The 18,916-nt window shown below is 43.2% G+C and overlaps 1 protein-coding gene across 5 annotated transcripts in view; it reads left to right on the top strand.

The window, feature by feature from the left end:
* Positions 1-18,916, top strand: part of SLIT3 (slit guidance ligand 3) — a 519,844-nt gene that overhangs the window by 450,639 nt on the left and 50,289 nt on the right. For all 5 annotated transcript variants that reach the window (XM_058422439.1, XM_058422441.1, XM_058422440.1 and 2 more), the window contains 2 exons: positions 336-460; positions 15,786-15,883. In XM_058422439.1, coding sequence (XP_058278422.1) covers positions 336-460; positions 15,786-15,883 — 223 coding nt within the window. The remainder of the gene's footprint in view (positions 1-335; positions 461-15,785; positions 15,884-18,916) is intronic.

Genomic DNA, 18,916 nt, shown 5'->3' with positions numbered 1-18,916 from the left:
CCTGGGGTTGCTGTTGCAGGATTTCCAGAACTGAGAAAAGGAAAAATTGCTGAAAGCCATATATACATATAACCTACTCCCTGGAGGTTTCCAACATGCTTTTTTCAGAGCATATGTTTGCATCTTCAGGAGACTATAAGCATCACTGAGACTTGCCTAGCACTTGATTTAAGTACTTAAAGCCTCTCTGATCCCTGGGAATCCCACGGTGTCGTGCAGTGCACCTGCAGCATGTGCATTTGTGCCAGTGCTTGGGGAAAAATGTTTGTGTGTGCATGACAGGTGTTAATTTTGCTATCCAGTTCTCTGCTGATGCTCTGTGTTTGCCTCTGCAGAGCCCCTGGATCTCAGTGTTGTGTCCAAGTGTAACCCCTGCCTCTCCAGCCCCTGTAAGAACAATGGGACGTGCAGCAGTGACCCCGTGGAGCTTTACCAGTGCACTTGCCCTTTTGGTTTCAAGGTATGACTCCAAATGAACTTCATCAGAAGCAAGAAACTGTTCCCTAACACTTGTGGTTCTTTAATGGTTGTGCTGTGAGAAGTTAATTTTACTGGGCTCCAAAGTTCCCTTGCTCAAGCAGGTTGTGTGTGACTTTTCAACTGTGCCCTGCCACAGATTCATCCCGTGCAGTTGGAATGGCTTTGCTTTGTGCTGTGACTGCACAGATCATCCTGAGAAACTTGTTCTGGCTGTCCCTGTTTTGAGCAGGGTGGTTGGGCTATACAGTCTCCAGAGGCCACTTCCAGCCTCTCTGATTCTGTGATGTAGATATCCATGTAAAATGGCAAGTTGGTTTTATCCTCCTTTTAGTTTCTTGGGGTTTGGGGTTGTTTTTTGGGTTTTTTTTTTGCCAGCAGCAGGGTCACCATTTCATTAGGCTTCCAGCCAAAGGGAAGGCAGTTCAGATGGGAATTAAGGGCCAGTTTGATCTGTGGGGACAGAATGTTGATACCTGGTAGTTTACGTCCACCTTCCACAGACTGATGAGCAGAAGGGTGATCCCTGATCGGACACAACCCCTAAATCAGCAGTCTCTGAATTCAGAGCACTAATGTCCACAGAGGGATCTGCAAATATGAATCCTGTGGATTCTAGTCATTGTGAACAGTGCCAGCTTCCTAATAACATGTTGGGAAATGGGGTAAAGGTCATTGAGTAAAGCAGTTTCTTCAGCAGTGATGGATAACTCCTCTTGTTCACACTGCTCCATGAGAGCTTAAGGACACCAGGACACTGTCTCAGAGCTGATGTAGCTGGAAATCTAGCTCAGGAGTCAGTAGCTGAAGGATTAAGTATAAGTAATAAATGAGGCATATGATCTGTTCACAGCCAGGGGGGTTTCAGGTGCTATGGCCAAAGTAGGCTGAATCCTGCAGATTAGGATTTTATTCGCCTCTTTGGGTATCTCTTACCGTCCTGGTCAGCTGAAACAGATGCTCATAAAACACAGAGTAATAAGAATTACAGGGGGAAAAAGGAGGGCAAAACCAGACATGCATGTGGGAAGTAAGCACAGGTATCTGTGTGTTACATTTCAGGTAGGATTTAGGAATTAATTGGTTCTGATGATATCAACATTTCCCTTCTCTGTTTTCGTGGGATGCATCCCAGAGTAATTGATAGATCCCTGAAACATTGGGAAAGGGAAAATGTAAAGCTTATTTCTACTGTTTCACCCCAGTGCCCCTATTCTTAGTACTCAAGAATAATAACAGTTCTTCTAAATAATTGAACAAGGCATTGGAAGTCTCCTGTCATTAAAAATCTTTCTACCCATTGGCATATCAACCAGAAACTTTTCTAGGATTTAAGAGACCGTATTGTCAGAAATAGCTTTACTTCAAACTGCTTCATAACAATCTGTTTATCACCTCAGGTTAATAAGAAAATGGTAATTTTAATTTGACTTTTAACATAAATTATGTTGAATTCTTCAGGTACGAACTTGAAAAGTAAATTATTTCAGAATGAGCAGAACACATAAATCTTTGGGTAGACCTTAGTCTAAGATATGTATCATGGAGCAGGTATCCAGGTTATTCTAAGTAAAGATGTGTTATGTGTCTTTTTTTTTTTTTTTTTTTTTTTTTTTTTTTTTTTTTTTTTTTTTTTTGGCCCTTAGATTTTAGTTTGCTGGTTCTTTTGGTTTTTTGCAGCATTCCTTATTCACAAAGTCACTGGTATAGATGCATTTATACTGCTAGAAGACATGTTTATGAAGGGAATATATATTAAAAAGAAAAATCAAGACTAATCCTCTGGTTTATCAGCACGTTGTAGTGTGCATTAAACCCCAGGATGCATTGTTTTCCTTGGAAAGGTTTTGGTAAACGCTTGATGTGACTCAGTTTAAATATCTCACAGAGCATCCAGCTTTTCTCCTCTCTCACACACTTTCTCAGGTGACTTCAGTGTATGAATGCGAAGCCCAAAGCCTCTGTGAGCTTGTAAGCACCAAGCTGCCAGCCAAGCATGGCAAAGAGCAAACAGCCCGGGCATGGCACTTGGAGCAGGGCTTTAAAATACTGGGTAACAGTTCAGGGGGAATTGGTGGAAATTTAATAAGCAAAGAAAGAACTGTGTGTCTTTACCACAGGTTTTTGAATAAAAATGAAGTATGACAGGTCCAAATGCAAACCATATGAAAGGAGCACTCTATCTACCAGGCAGTTCTCCACCAGAGATTCATGCTAATTCAATAACAATACCTTGCTTCCTTCTCACCAGCCAGCACCAAACAGCTCCATCCATCTGGAAGCTATTTCCCAGACCTTGATAAATTGCCCTAAATCTGCCCTCTCAGCATTTGTTTTTCCTTGTTTGATGTAGATTCTCAAAAAATCCTGTGTGGAAGAGTTCATCAATAAAGTGAAAAACCCACCCTTTTCCCAAATTTAAGCTGACGGCTTCATAATGTCCCCTGCAAAGGGACGGGCACTACCAGCAGCTTTCTGGGGTTCCTGTGCTCGTGCCAGCCTTCAGAAAAGAGCAGGACAGCCAGCAGAGAGTCACCTGAGTTCCCATTTGCCAGAGTGGTGCCTGATGGATAAGGACATTCTCCCAGTCAACTGCATTCTCCAAAGCTTGTGGCCTGGTTTTCGCTGTCACGCTGACGATGCTTCCGTCTCTTACTTTTTGTGCTCACAGAGATGTTTGTGCTGTTGAATGTTTTGTAAGGCTAAAAGCCCCACAAAATTCAATTTTGCTATTGAGTGTATACTTTGGGGGCTTTTAGCAATTTTAGTGCTGCCTTTGATGGTTTGGGTAAACTCAAAAGCAAGGTTAAGTCATGGAGCACTTGAGCTGTGAGGCCGGAGGGCAGCAGGGGTGTTTGATGAGGACAGAAATATAGATTGCTCATCAGGAACGGGCAAGGCTGAGCTGATAATGATCTTTGCTGCTGCTCTCTCCTTAAAATGGGTGATGAATCTGCTCATTGAAGATAAGCCATGGTTGAAACTGTGCTGCTGTGGCTGTACTTTGGGGAGAAAGCCCCAAGGAGTGGGGGCACCTCCAACTTCTGGCAGGTCCATGAGCAGGAGCTCCAGGGTGCCACCAGTGCTGGCAGGAGCTGGCTCTCTATGTTGTAAAACTCGTGTTTTCTTATTAAACACAGGCATAGGTGTTATTCTCTAGTGGTTTGGGTTTTTTTTTTTCCTCTTCTCCATAGCATTCTTTGAGTGATTATTTAAATAATATGTGTGGTTTAGATTGCAAAGTCTGATTGTAAGTAGAGAGATGGAGCTTTCTCCTGCTGGAAATGCTACTGCCTGTCTGCAAGAGCCAGTGTGTGTGAGTGCAGCTGGGGCTGGGAAATAGATACCAGGAACCCACGAGTTCATTGATCCTCTAGAGTGTGTGGCTTGTAAGTATTCCCATTGATATTGCAAAATTGAGTCCATGGGTGTTGGAATTCAAGAGATCAATCAAACCTGCAATCAATATGGCCATTGGAAAAAAATTAACTTGAATAACTAGCAAAAACTAAGGTGAGTGAAACCAACACTCCATGCATTTTGTCATTGCTTTATTCTGAAAATGCCCTTTTGGAGTTTTTTTGGCTGATTTTTGTCTTTTTTTTTTTTTTTTTTTTTTTTTTTTTTTTTTTTTTTTTTTCTCCTTTAAATTGAGGTAACAACTAATAAAGAATAATTTGCTTTCTTTCAAATAGAATTATTTGTAGAACTGGGGAAAGAATATAAAATACACTTTTGTTTTGCCTGAAATGAAAGAACGTTGCCAAACCAGAACAGAAGGCGCAGTGCCTGCCTAGGAATCTCCACAGAATCTGACTGCTCAGGTGAAGGAGCCAGAGCTGCTGGAATGCAGATGTTTGTCACCTCTGGCCTCTGCTGTCACTGAAAGCTGTCTGAAATGGAAAGGGAAGATAGGTAAAATTGGCACAGCTCATATCCCACACTCCAGGCACCAGATGCTGATGCACGTCTGTGGTGGAGTTGCTCTAAATTTTATCCAAATCTATTCACCTCCCTGTTGAGTTCAGCCAGTGTCCTGACTTTTCCTGCAGCCCTGCGGTGTCTTGAGGGTTCAAGCAATCTCACCAATCATCCAGAATGACAGATACAATTGGAAAAATCCTGGGTAAAGCTCTTGGGCTTTGGAGAGACAGCATTCTTTGCAGCCAGACTCTTGTGGTGGGAGGCGTTATCGCGAAGCCAGAACGATATTTAGTGAGGAAGCTGGCTCCAAAGTTCTGCTAGGAATTTGGCTCTTCACTCTCCCCACCCCCCACGCCTGGTTTTTGTCCCTGGAAAACAGTTGAGAAGTGGAGGGTCTCAGAGCAGGATGTCTCTGGGAAATGGGGGATTCACTGTGGGGAACTGATATAAATTCTGTGCCAGCACTTGAGGGTGTCGGTGCAGCAGAGCAGGGCTGTGGCTGCTGAGCACAGGGCTGGCAGAAGGTTTCCTGAGCCCTGCCCTGGCTGAGCCCCTGGCTGTGGCCTGGAGCAGGGGAAGTTTCTGTGTTTGCCCTTTGCCAGGGCAGTGTTACACAAACCGTGTGTGAGAGCCCTGCACTAAGGGCGGCTTGGGGAGGGTTCAGCACAGAGCTCAGCGTGGGTGTGATCCTGTTTGCTCACCTACAGCTGCCTGGGGCAGCTCTCCAGCTCAGGGGCCAGACAGAAACTGCTCCAATGGGGCAATTTCTCAGTGCTGCTGACTTGGGTGGGGTTGAGTGGATGTAACCCAGTGCAGGGTTTGGCTGCTGCTGTGTGACAGTCCCTGCCTGGTTTGTCAGGCTGATCCTGTGTGCAAGTGTAGCTCTGTGCTTTTGTTCCTTTGGCTCCGTGAACACACACGTGTGGGTCCCCATGTGCATCCTCCATTGCACAAATAAATCCCCAAGCTGGAATTGCAAAGGGAGAAGAAATTGGAAGGCACTCTAAGCAGCCTGCCCTCACACACGAGCCAGGAGAGCAAACTCCTCTCTCTGCCTCCACGTGTTGCTCTGCCCTGGCCTCTCTTCTCTCCTGGTGTCAGGGTCAGGGGAGAGGCACTGGAATGTCAGCTCAAGGCCAGGATTTCATGTAGAAGAAAGAAATCAGTGCAGCAAAATGCTGTTTGTGTGAGGTGGCTCTGCCTTGAACTTTCATTCGAATAAATTCTCCTGGAGTGTGTGTTTATGTGATCTGGAGTGTTTTATTTTTGTTTGATCATTTTAACCATACTGAAAGTGCTTATTAATGAATGTCGGAGAAGCATTTTCCACTCATAGTAAAAAAAAAAAAAAAAGAGAAAGCCTTTAGGGATGAGAGATAATGGGTGGCCACATAAAATGAGTAGATCTGTATTTATGTGTGGATTTTTAGGGCAAACACCAGTGTAAGCAGTAGGTGGTTATAATTTCATATAAAGCTCCTAGGGCAGAAAAAAATGCAGAAATCACAGTATTTCCTTCCACGTGCTTATTCTGTAAAATTTACCATGCAGCAGTCAGACTCGTGTTACTTGCTTTTTTGCCCTTTCTGTTGTAGTAGGTCTAAAGAAAATGGAAATTTACGTGTAGAAGAGCATAAAGTGGAAGGCTTAGGGAGGGCTGGATTATTGCCCCTGTTGCTGGCCGAAGGCATCGAGGCAGGAACACACCCACCACGGGCCCTGTAAAAACCCACTCATGTAGTGTGGCAGGCCCTAATGAGGGCTCTTAACAATAAAGCCAGCTCCAAAGAAGTATTTTGATTTTTGTTAGGCCAACAAAAAAGCAGCTGTTAAGCAGCTCCAGGCACTCACAGTGTTTGTGCAGGGCTGCATCAGGAGCTGAGCAGCTCAGGGCATGGGGGGCTCTACCCACAGCAGGGCACTGGCACGTTCATTCTCTTGTCAGTGAGGATTATTCCCCCTTGCTTGGTTTTACTGCTGTTTTCCTGCTCTGGTTCTAAATGAGTGACCAGACTTCCAATCTTTCTGTTTCTCAGGATAAAGGAGAAGTTTTTATTGGCATTAAGTCTGAGTTTCAGGCTCTTGTTCATATGTTTGCCTGGTCCTATTACACTAAATAAAAATATTTCTTCCTCTGTGATTTTTCTGCCTTTCAGGTGATTCCTGTAACTCTGCTTAATCGAGTTCTGTTTAACTGGGTCTTAATTTTCTGCATCCCACCATTTCTGCATGACTGAACCAGCTGATGTCGTTGGCCACAGCTGAAAATCCTTATTGTAAATTTCCTTGTGATTTTCTGTCATCTGTTATCCTTGAGGCTTTCTTGGCACTGAGTGTGCTCAACGAAATGGCTTTTGGGTTTCTTTTGTTGTCCAAGAACATGAGCAGAGATTGTCCTGGGAGGCTGATTGCCTTATTTTCTCCTTTCCTTTGGAGGTGATGGAATTGATGAAGTTGCTCTAAGCAGGCTAAGATGAAAAGAAGAGTAAAGCCACTCGTGTATATAGAAATAATCTAATGTCAGCCTCATTTGGGAATTCAGTTGGGATTAAATTAGTGTGTAGGGATAAGAGCACAAACACTGCAGGTAAGGTTGTCCCAAAGCACTCTGACCCCCATGGTCCCTGGGGTCCCCTCCTCGTACTGCTGAGAACCTCTGAAATAAATCCTGTGCTCTTGCCTCACGGAGTGGGCCCGTTTCACTTGTTCAGTAGTCTGAAAAATTCATGTGAAAGTTTAATTCTGAAATCAGTGCTGCCTGCCTGGGTTACCTGCCAGTTCAGCCCATTACCAGACTGATTTCAGAAAGGATTGCTGATGTCTCTGAGCTGGGAAACCTTGCAGGGAAAGCTCTGCAGATCTTCCACAAGCAAAACAGATTACACTGGCATTTCTGCTGAAATAATATGTATTTCAGTGTGAGACCTTTCATCAGCAGAGAGCTCTTGCAAACCAAATGCCTACATCCTTAACAAACAGGGATGTGCCAGCAGAAGGTTCTTCCAAGGGACTGGGACTCTTCCAGCATCTTTAGCTCTATTTATTTCAGAAACCCAGTGAGCTTTTTGGAGAGAATTTTTAATCACATAATCTCTGCTTCATTGGGTTTCTGTTTGTAATGTGTGCCTCCACTCCAGGCAGGCTGTTCAGTAGCTTAAGTATTAGGCATAGTTAATTTAAAATACAACAATTATATTTTATATTTATTTCTTAAATCTCACATAGTATTTTTGTTACCTATACAAATGTCCAGTCTTTATAACTTTTTCTACAGAGTTCACATCGAAAAAGAGGCACTGAAAGGGAAAGTTTTATTGTCACTGCAAAATGTACTTTAAAATAAATAGGCACTTAAGTATTTTGAAGTTACTAAAAACACTGTTCTCATTCATGAATACTGGTTGAGTTAGAGACTACATAGGAAATACTCAGTGCTGGATTTACATCAAATATATTTGGTGGTATTTTATGTATAGAGTCAACCCTCAGCAAAATTAACTGTCTTCATTGTCCCTGATTTTCTTCTGCATCTCCCAAAATGTTCACAGGATGGGCTGGATCAGTCAGTTGTAACCTTGGAAGCTCTAGAGCACCTGTCCCATCCAGTTTGGCACCTCTGGACTCAGTTCAGACATGTGCTGAGTGAACTGACTCATGATGGATTAATGACATATCTCCTGTCATTGATTAAAAGCCCAGAAGACCATTGAAACCCAAAGTGCTTATGTAAGGAGAGGTTTAGAAGGGCAATCAGGATTTGCATGGTAATTAATGTAATTACAAAATAAACCTCAAATGTCCACAGAGAATTAAATTCCATACTCATAGGAGAAGAACCAGAGTTTTTAAAAAATAACATGACGAATCCTTGCACTTTGACTTTGACAGGCACATTCTTGATTACTAGCTGGAGAGGTAATGGAAGGTGTATTATACCCTGGAGGGTCATAAATCTTTCTGATTTAAATGAAATGAGGCTTAAGAGAGCAGAGTTTGCCTAATTTGCTATAAATTGACAATTGTGATTTATTAACAAGGACAAGGAAGTCACTAAGAAGTGCTGCTGCCATGGCCAATTATTGTTTAATCAGATGCCAGATGAAGCTAGACTGGCACAGGAGTAACCATACAGTGCTGAAGGTGGTGGGTGTGAAATATTGTCTGTATTTTTTACTTCTGATAGTAACACTGAGAAAGTTTGCAGAGGGAGCTAAACAGCTGAGTGGTGGGAGGGGCAGCACAAGAACAATATCAGGGTCTCTTCTTTTCCTAACCTGCCTTCTGTGCCGTTTAACAAATAGCATTTCTCATGTTTATGAGCAGCAGGCAACTCTGTTGTAGTATGGATGTGTCAGTGTAAGTACAGCTGTATAAAGAGAGATGCTGGCCTCAAAAAATAATTCAGATTGTGCAAGGTAAAATCGGATTTATATTAAAAAACTTTTATTCCAAACTAGAGGTGGAGGAAATAAATTGATTTTTCATGTTAAATTAATTGGCTTCTAAACAGCAGTCCTCAGAAGGCACATCTTTATTGCCCCTTTGGGATGGGTGACTGAAGAGAAAGAACTAATTCATCCCCAGTGTGAGTGGGGATTTTTCCCCGAGGTGTGGGTGTCTGTAGCAAGGTCTGTGTTCAGAAGGAGGAGTCACAAGATTTTTGTGAACAGCAGATGATCAAAATCTCTCAACTTCCACCTGGCAATCCAAAAGCCAAAAATTCAGCAAAGTCTGATCCAAAATTGCTGTGATATTATCTGTGCCATGCCAAATAATTTGTATATATGCCTGAGCAGATGGATCTAACATACGCCCTGCCAGCTCTTCTAGTTGTTTGACCTTGCCAATGAGCATCAGATACATCTTTTCCAGATTGAGGCTTAACCATTATGTCCCTGGCCAGAAAGAGCATCAACAAGGCAAACAGTATCACCTACTAAAGATCTTCACAGCGCGGTATGTGGATAGCAGGGTGTCAGCTGTCTGCATGTATCTCAATATCAGGAAATCAGTTTCAAATGGCCTCAATGGTAAAATAACACTCCTTCCCAATGCTGTAGTGTTTAGCCCTTCCTTTAAAAGAATTCAGGTTCATTTTGTATTTTGAAGTTAGTTCCATCGTTCGCACAGTTTACAACATCGCTAATTATTTGATATCATTCCCTTCCCAAACGGTGTTTGCAGGGATCCATCAAGTCCCTCATGCTGCAGTTAGCACCAGATGCCCTGCTAGCTTCCATAACTGCTGTAAGACTTTATACTAAGGATGTGTAAAACTTCTTTTTATGATCCCATTATAGGAAATACTGGGTTTCCCAGCCTTGAAAGGCTCTGAAATAAACAACCATGAATAGAACTTGAGAGAATTTTTCCTACCAAACTTGTAACTTAGCATGTTGGCTGTGAGGCTGAATTTGTGGTATCGTGTTTCTTCGGTCAATTATGCAAAATTCTTCTTGTTTCTTCTTGGTATTTATGGCTGCTCAATGTGTTTATTACAGGGAAAACTGCTGAATGCCTCATTTTTTTTTTTTTTCCCCCAGCCTAATTTTCTAGTGGAATTGAAGTTCATGTGATAAAACTTTGTTCATGAGGCTTCTCATTCCCTTCCTGCCCTGGAAAATTTCAATTTACCCCCCAATTTTGACTATTTTTGGCAGAGGGATAAAGGTTTCAAGTGGTGAAAGAAGTCCCTGGTAAAAAATGCTGTTAGGTAAAAATTGGCATCAGTTTATACCTTATTGGATATCTGCATGGCACAGCTTCAGGAAAACCTTTGATCAAAGTTCTCACTTTACTAAGCATGAAAGAGGTAAAACTCAGAGGAAAAAGTTGCATTCAAAAGTTGAGATTGAATTCTCTTTCTGTGCTGAGTGTCTGTGTCTTCTATTGCTTCTGGATTTTCCCCCATCTCCTTTCCTCTTGTCCCATCCCATCTCATCTAATTTTTTTTAATATGAAGCATCAGGAAATCCCTGTTACACACCACATTCAGCCCTTCCCTGTGCTGTTGGACCTTCCAGGTCTGAGTTCAAGGGCAGGTCCCATTGGCACATCCAAGTGTAGTAACACTCATGTGTGTGCATCAACCTAGATCAGAATAATTTAGAAAACTGATAAAATCCTTGCCACACTCTGTGGGAGCAGAGCACAGCTCAACAAAGTGGCTGCAAGTGTCCATTTATTCTTCATTTCCCAGGATTAGGAGGTCGAAATGTTAAAGCTGGCAGACACTTGTAGGTTGGAAAAACATTCCTGGATATACTCATGGTTCTCAGTGTTCTTCTCAGTTATCTTTCTGTGAATTTTCCTTCCAGCCTGTCATGAAGTGGAAGATTTACTAAGCCTTTTTCCTTAAAGTAATGGTTTCTTATTAACTTCTGACCAGGAAACCCATAAGACAAGTGCTTAAATGTTTGTGAGACTGAGAGTTGGATGTGGATGCATTACTCCCACAATTTGGAATGTAAAGGACAGAATGTGCAATACAATGTCTTTGTAGATGTAATTTTGTCTGCTTTCCCTAAAAGCTTTAGCTGTATTTAGACCTTGATAATTAAGTTGTTTATGAAAATTTCCCGGTTCTTAATTTAAAGTCTCTATCAACTATATTTGTCTTAATTTAGTATTTTTACTAAACACGCGAAAGCTACCATCTGTTCTCCACATATTCCATCTAGCTAAAATTTATTATGAACACATTGTATGTTGTTAACAAGTCGAATAAACTTTGGTATTTCTGTTGTAGAGCTCATTTTTCCAGCACGCTGTGAAACACTGTAGTCATTGAACAGGGCTGTAATTAGCTGGAAAGAGGTCTCCCTATTCACAAACCAGTGAGGTTGGATGGATTCCTGCCTGTCTGCAGGTGTCTCCCTCGCTGCCTGGGTCGTGTTTCTCCTGCAGTCAGCAGTGATGGTTTTATAGCACCAGGAGGTTTCCACCTTCTTCTGCCTGTGGTGAGCTCTGTGCTGTCACCCCTTATCTGCACCCACTGCTGTTAGAAACAGGAGAAGGATCATGGTGGGATGGACAGAGTTCAAACCTCTGCCACGTGAGTGTGAATGAAACTCTTGGTCTACACAGACAATACTGATTCTTGAAAATTAATTGAAAGAATTATTGCAGTGGTTGTCAAGGCAAATGAGTGCTTTTTTTACTGTATTATCCCATGTTCTTCCTGCTGAGGGTTCTTATTAGTTTTTGCTACTTGTTATTGGGTGTTTTATTGATCATGATATAATGTTCCCAGTATTGGATCCTTGTAAAAGCTGGAATTTGGCACAGCAGTGCTGAGGAACAGCTTGTAGATACAGTAATGCCCAGTATGGGTAATTTCAAACAAAGAACTGACTCTTTCTATGTATGGTGAATAGTTCTGTTCTCATTCACTGAAATACAGAGCTGGAGCAGCCCAGATAAAGTCTGGACCAGCTGAGCCACTTCAGCTTTAAAAGGACAGCTGGACTCTGAACATATATGTCTTTTATTAAGTTGCAGAAATTTCCTGTTTCAATGCCGAAACCTTTCCACTCCTACAGAAAATGAGAGAAAATATGCAAAAGCGTTTTGGATCTGATGCCTTCCTATCAGACCAGACAAAGATTTATTGTATCCTAAAAAAGCTCTAGAAGTAAAATATTGCACACAGAGGGACCTTCATCCTCTATGTGAATTGCTGAGACGGTCCTATCTTCTTGCCTGTCCTTGAAACAAGTCTGCACCTCTGTTTCTGCTTCAGACTTCATTAAAAGGCTCTTTAGTCTTGAAGCAAATAGACAATATTCTCCTTTGTAACAATAGTTATTTCCAGGCAATGTGACTCAAGGAGTATTTCCCAACTCACAGATAAATTAATTTTAGTGATGCTTGACAGCAATTCCATTTTTCCAGTAAGAAGTCTTACTGTAAATTGAGACTAGAGAATTGCATTATTCATTTGAAAGATGTTTCTAGAATGTCTTTAGGCTCCTCTGGGTAGTGACAGTCTCATACAGAAATAAAATGGCCTTGCTTTGCTGTAGATTTATTAGTACCACTATTTTCTGCAGCTTCTCTCCTCTCAGAGTTCGTTGTTTTTCAAAGTCTTCCTTGTTAGAGAAGTTGTGCTTGTTTTGCGGGCTCGCAATGTGCTATTGATAAAGTCAGCTCCGAGAAGATAATCCTCAGAGAAGGATTAAGTGTTGTTTGCCCATTTATTACAATGAGTAAACTTGAGTCAGAGAGACTCTAATTTTCTTAAAGCCGCATAGCAACTTAGTGTTGCAATTTTCTGGTTCAGCAGCACATTCTGATGGGTTTCCATGCTGCCTGAGGCCCAAGGAGCCAATAATTCACAGCTATGTTCAGTGTAGAAATGAGAGCAGAATTTGTCATGCAAAACTTCATGTACCAGTGCAAGAGACTGAAAGGGTCTTGCTCTCATTTTAACATTTATCTTTATTAAATTTTTACAAGAACATTCAAATTAATCCAAGTAATTATAGTGGAAGTGATGGGACTGTTTTACACGGTGTTCTACTGTGACAAAAACCCTTCAGAAAAACAGATGCTTTGCTGTTTGCTCTGCTTGGCTGCCAAAGGTTTAGTATTTTAGTGATACAGGGTGAAGAGTTTGTATGAAATAGAAGTAGCTGATGTTAGTGAAGTATCTATAATAATGAATTCTCCAGGAACGCAGGAAAAGTATAAAAACGAACACCTTCCAGCTTCACTACAATAAGGTGGAAAACACCCAGGATTCGGGGCACAGATGGAGGAGAGCCGGGCAGTGCTGGAGCAGGGCGGCAGCGGATCAGCGTCCCCTTTCCATGGCTCGCATCCGCAGAGCGCTGCGGGCCACATGGTGCCAAAATAAAACCTGCGGGAGCTTCCCTCGGCGCCGGCCCAATTCTTGCCTGAGACATTTGGGAGCTCGGGGTTTCAAATGGAGAAGGCCAGGCTGCTTGGCACACGGAGCAGGGATGGAGCAGAAAGCCTCTGTGCCAGGCCTTGGGTGGAGGGCCGTGCGTGCTGCCGGCACTGCTGCGTCGGGGGATGAGCTCACAGCAAGGCACGGGCCGCCAGGGCCTTCTGCTGTCCCTCAGAAGTGTTCCTCTTCTGATACAAGCGTGGAGAAGCTGTCTCTCTGTCCTTGTATTTGCAGGAATTTCAAAATGCAGAGCTGCGTCTCCTCACTCTGGGGAATGCTGGAGACAGAGCCTCAGGAAGTACAGCTTTGTTAACAAGCCCCTCTGTGGTGTTGGATGAAATTATTATATAAAAAGTATAACACATATATATATATATACACACACACACATATATATATATATATACACATACACACACACATATTGCTGGAGGCCAACAATATGAGGCTCAGTAAGGTCGAGTGCTGGGCCTGCCCTTGGGTCACAGCATCCCCCTGCAGCTCCAGGCTGGGGGCAGAGGGGCTGGAAGCTGCCGGGGGGGAAAGGACCAGGAGGTGCTGGTCTCCAGAGACTGAACGTGACCCCGGGTGGGAAAGAAGGCCAGTGGCACGTGGCTTGAACCAGAAATAGGGTGGCCAGCAGGACCAGGGCAGGGATTGTCCCCTGTACTGGGCACTGGTGAGGCCACACCTTCAGTGCTGTGTCCAGTTCTGGTCACCATCACTGCAAGACATTGCAGGGCTGGAGCATGTCCTGAGAAGGGAACGGAGCTGGGGAAGGGTCTGGACGGTCACAATGAATGGCTGAGGGATGTGGGGGGCACAGCCTGGAGAAAAGGAGGCTCAGTGGGGACCCTCTCATTCTCTACAACTCCCTGACAGGAGGAGCATCCAGGTATGGGTCAGGCTCTGCTCCCAGGCAGGTGGCAATGGGACAAGAGGAAATGGCTGTGCCAGGGAAGGTTCAGGTTGGATTATCAGGAAAAGCTTCTTCACTGGAATGGTTGTTAGGCAGTGGACTGAGCTGCCTAGGAAGGTGATGGGGTGATGATCTCTGAAGGTGCTCAAGAAACAACTGGGTGTGGCACTCAGTGCTCTGGTCTGGTTGTGATGGTAGCAGTCAAAGCCTAGACTCCATCCTGTAGGTCTTTTCCAGCCTAGTGATTCTGTGATAATCAGTGTGCCTCACTTCTTCACAATGAGTTCTCTGCCTTCACCTGATGGCCGCATGTCCTGCCTGATGCAAAGTACTGAAGATTTCAGAGGTGCTTGGAGGACTGGCCCATAGGACATGGGAGGAGGAGCCAAGCACCAGCATTGGACAGACCAGAGCTAATGAACCCTGTACTGGAGTTCACACTCATAAGCTGATTTGGGTTTTTTATGCCTTGGTTATGCCTAACTGAGGCTGCACTGGTTTCAAGACAAGCACTCCAGAGACAAATTAAGACCAAGTAAAAAAAGAAGAACACAACCAAACAAAAAGCAACAACAAACAAAAAACCAACCAAACAAAAAAGCTATCTGAACTGAATTACTGTCTCTCCCGAGATATTTTTCTCCTCCTGACTGCAGTAATCTACCAGCTTCCCAGTAGGTGAGCTGGCAGAGGTCCACTGCTCGCAGGATCTTCAGCAGGAAGAGCAGAGTGATCTCTTGAACTTCTTGTGTCTGGTCAGATTCTTTGAATATTGAGGTTTTTGGGTTGCTTTACTCCACCCTACTGTGTCAGTAACTGAAAAGTAAAAGCAAACTCTTCAAAGTATTTGCCAGTTTTACAAATAGCTTGTTCTAATCAGCAGAATATAATGAGCAGAGAAGTATGTTTATACTTTGAAGGGCCAGTAAAAAGTCAGTAGCAGTGAAGGTTGCTCAAGCTGGTGAGGTTCACTTGGAACTGAGGTATGTTCTAAGGCAATCTTAAAGAATGGAACAGAGTCAGTGATGAAATCTTGGTGTGTTCTCTGCAGAAATTCAAAAAGGGCCTCTCCCCCGTGGGTTCTGATTTTGGTAACGAGCAGCGTGTGCTGTTGCAGGGTTTAACTGAGTGCCTGGTAAATGCAGTTGGTGAGTGCTGACTCCACATGGGCTTGTGCTCACTGTGTGTGGCCTTCTGCTTACCTTTGGTCCTGAGTCATTTTTTTCATTGTAACTAACATTAAAGTGTGTTAGAGTGCTGGTGAAACCAGCTGTTTCCTTAAAACACTCCAGTGAAAGAGTTCATTGCAGTCTTGAACCTGAAGTGACACCGAGATACCCCCCAGTCCCATTGGCTAAAGCAGTTGCCCTGCCAAGTACTCACTGAAGTCATGAATAAATCTGATCATCAATAAAGGACATGAGGTGATGTCGTGGGTCTGAAGACCACAGACCTCTCGTAAGTGGTGCCACAAGTAGAGTGAAGGAGCAGGAGACACAGATTCAGATGACATGAGTCTTACTAACATTGTTTCTTTTGAATTTTCCCAAATAGGGTCGAGACTGCAGTGTGCCCATTAATTCCTGCATTCAAAATCCATGCCAGAATGGAGGGACCTGCCACCTCTCAGAGGCAAATAAAGATGGATTCAGGTAGTAGCAACAAGTTTGTTTAAAATGGGATGATAAAATTTAATGTGTTTCTGCTTTGCATTAATGAACTGTAATGGCTACTTTATAGAAACGACTGCATGTGGCATTTCTATTTGCCATACAAAACAATTGCTTTGGTTTCATTGCTGTGACATATCGTTTCCCGTGAAACAGGCCTCCATATTTCCTCATAATGGAATATACATTTAAGAGCTTTTGAGTGGTCTCTATGATCTGCATTGTGTTATCTGTATCCTGAATTTCCTTGGGGCATTTCAGTTTCACATCTAAGCTGTTTTTGTGTTTGTAAAGTGAGCATCTGTTGCTTGACAGCCAGATCCAAAATGTTTTCATACTGAAGAATCTTGCAGACAAACAGGCTTTAAAGAAACAATTAAAAAGCATGGGGAGATTACCACATTTTAAGCATTGTGCCTGCAAGAGAATAACCTCTGCAGCTGGATATTGTGGATTTCAGTTTGCCCAGAGAACAAAGATGTAGCATAGGTGGCGATGCTCTGAGAGAAGTCCAGAAGTTTTAATGAGATAGCTGGGAGAACTGCACTGCTGCAGGCACTACTTCACAGCTAAGAAAATACAAGTTTGAGGCTTTGGTCACTCATTGTAATTCAAGTTGATAGGAATTTTCTTTTGAAAAACAGCTGCTAGAATTTTCATAGATTTGCTCCTCCATGTTTATCTTGTTTCTTGCAAAAGAAGAAGCAGTAAACAGAAGAAATGCCCCAATGCTTCTGTCTGTGCCTGCCCACCCTCAAGAACTGCCTGCTTCCAGAAGCAGATGCAGCCCATCATCACAGGACACCGGTGATATTACAGTGGAAGAGCACAGGTTGATGGGGATGAAGAGACACTGTCAGGCTCCATAATGAACAGCAGCAGGAGGTTTTCCAGTGTGGAGAACAGGAGACATGGCCCCATCTCCATGAGGGGCAGTTCAGGGCTCAGCTGGAGCACCCTGAGCAGAGCAGAGGGGTCTCCTGAGCCAGGATGTGTCTGCAGGGTCGTGGTGGGAGAGGAGGGGGAGGCTCAGCAGGTCACAGCACATCCAAGTGGTCATGCTGCTTGACAGACTCTAGATTCTGGTGAAACCATCTCTGATCTGATCTACCTCCTCTTGATTCAGATTTTAGCAGGCCCAGCCATTTTTGGAGTAAAAGTTCAAGTTCAATTTCTGCTTGAGAGAATTGATGATCTGGTGATCTTCAGTTCACTTTCCTTTCTGGTCACTCACGTACACAGCTTTTTCCAGCTTGTGCCAATGTAAAACCACACCATATTAGAGTATGTGGAGTTTGTCACTCAGTACCCATTCTTCAAAAATATAGCTGATACTAAAAATGCAGTAGTAAAACATTTTATAATATCCATAATACTGAAATGAGAGCCTTCAGCATATATTTTGTATTGGGTTTTTCTTTGCATTTTTGTTTTGTTCTGTGGTAGTAGATAAAGAGTTTTGAACTACCTGAATTGAGAGCTACTTCTGAATTTCTCTCATGAATTGAATGAATTTTACAAATTCAGTGGCTTTGCTTCAGTTCCAAATGAGGATTGTTTTTGAGATCCTTTATAAAACTGCAGGAGTGGTTTTGTTGCTGAACAATACTCGAGGCTTTCTAGGGAAGGATTCTCCTTTTATAGTTATTTATATAGTTTCAGTTGGTCTAATAAAAGGCACATAAAACGATATCTCACCAAAATCCTACTGCATAAAACTGTTCAGCATGTGCATTGCTCCATTTTCTCCTTGTTTTTAATTCAGTCAGTCCATAACCTCTGTGGCTGTGCAGGACTGTGCAGCTTTAGCATGGCTTAGGGAAAAGCAGTGTAAAGATGGAACAGTCAGTGACAAGGAAGAGGCAGAAAGATTTTGAGATTGAATTTGGTTGGTTGGGTTGGGGCTTTTTGGTGGGAATTCTCTCCAGTGGATGGCAGCAGTCAAGAGTTATGTGCATATAAATTGTGTTCACCAGGATGGGAAAACGCTGCCCTACATTATGTGCTGTGAGGAAGCGGATGTCAGAAACATTTTCATGAGAGGCCTCCTTGGATTTTTTTTTGTTGTGTGGCCTGTAAAAGAAATTATATCTTCTGTATATTCGCTTCCCTAGGGAAATATATTCATACACAAGCCCTGTTGCCAAACTTGTCAAATCTTTACTCTTGTATAAAGGAAACTTAAGCCAAAGTTCTCTCCCTGTGAAATGCCAAGCTGTTTGACTCTCAAGTTTTTGTGGCCTTAGACAAGAAAATTACCATTTGAAATAATGCTAAGGTGGTGACGTTCCCCCCAAAGAGAGGAAACTCTTCGTTTTGACTGAGATTCCAGCCCGACGCCCCCGCTGTGCCTGGTGCCCACGAGGGCTGTCAGCAGCAGGGGCCTGAGGCGCTCAGGTTTGCTGGAATAGCAGATCCTGGTGGGACAGCCAAGGGCAGAGGTTCAGCTGGAGTTAACTCTGCCTCTTTTACCCTTGCACTTCTTCAATCCTGAGTAATTTTCATATTCTCTTCCTTCAAGTAGGGGCGGCCTGTGTGTTGAAGAATAGATAAGTGGCATGGTGTGGCTCAGAGGAGAGGAGAAGTGAAGTTCTTCTCCCTTTGAATTGCTCGTTCTAATCTAATCTGTGTCTGCCTTGACAAAAGGTTGCCCAAAAAGTCTCTTATTAAGGATGATAAAGGAGATGGCCAGTGAGACACGTCCTGGTGGTTCAGCACGCCTGGAAGGGAGGCTTTGGCAGGAGCAGAGCTGTCAGCTCTGCTGCACTTACCCACAGGCAACAGCTGATCTGCGATAACCTGCGGTGCTGGGAGACAAAGGCTCTGGGTTATTTTAACTTTTCTCCATATAAAACCTCCTCCATTTCCCAGATTGCTTTTTTTAGCATTTTTCACAAACTGTAAGTGCCCTCGTAAATGTAAAATCCTGGAACTGATTAACTGCCGAGAGTTAATTCTGCCTAGTTCAAGGAAAAACATTGCACTTCCAGACTTACAGGCTACTCCTTTGGGATC

Source organism: Hirundo rustica, chromosome 14 (assembly GCF_015227805.2).
Source record: "Hirundo rustica isolate bHirRus1 chromosome 14, bHirRus1.pri.v3, whole genome shotgun sequence".
Lineage (NCBI taxonomy): Eukaryota > Metazoa > Chordata > Aves > Passeriformes > Hirundinidae > Hirundo > Hirundo rustica.
The sequence above is the reverse complement of the archived record's forward strand: the minus strand, read 5'-3'. Positions and strand labels throughout refer to the sequence as shown.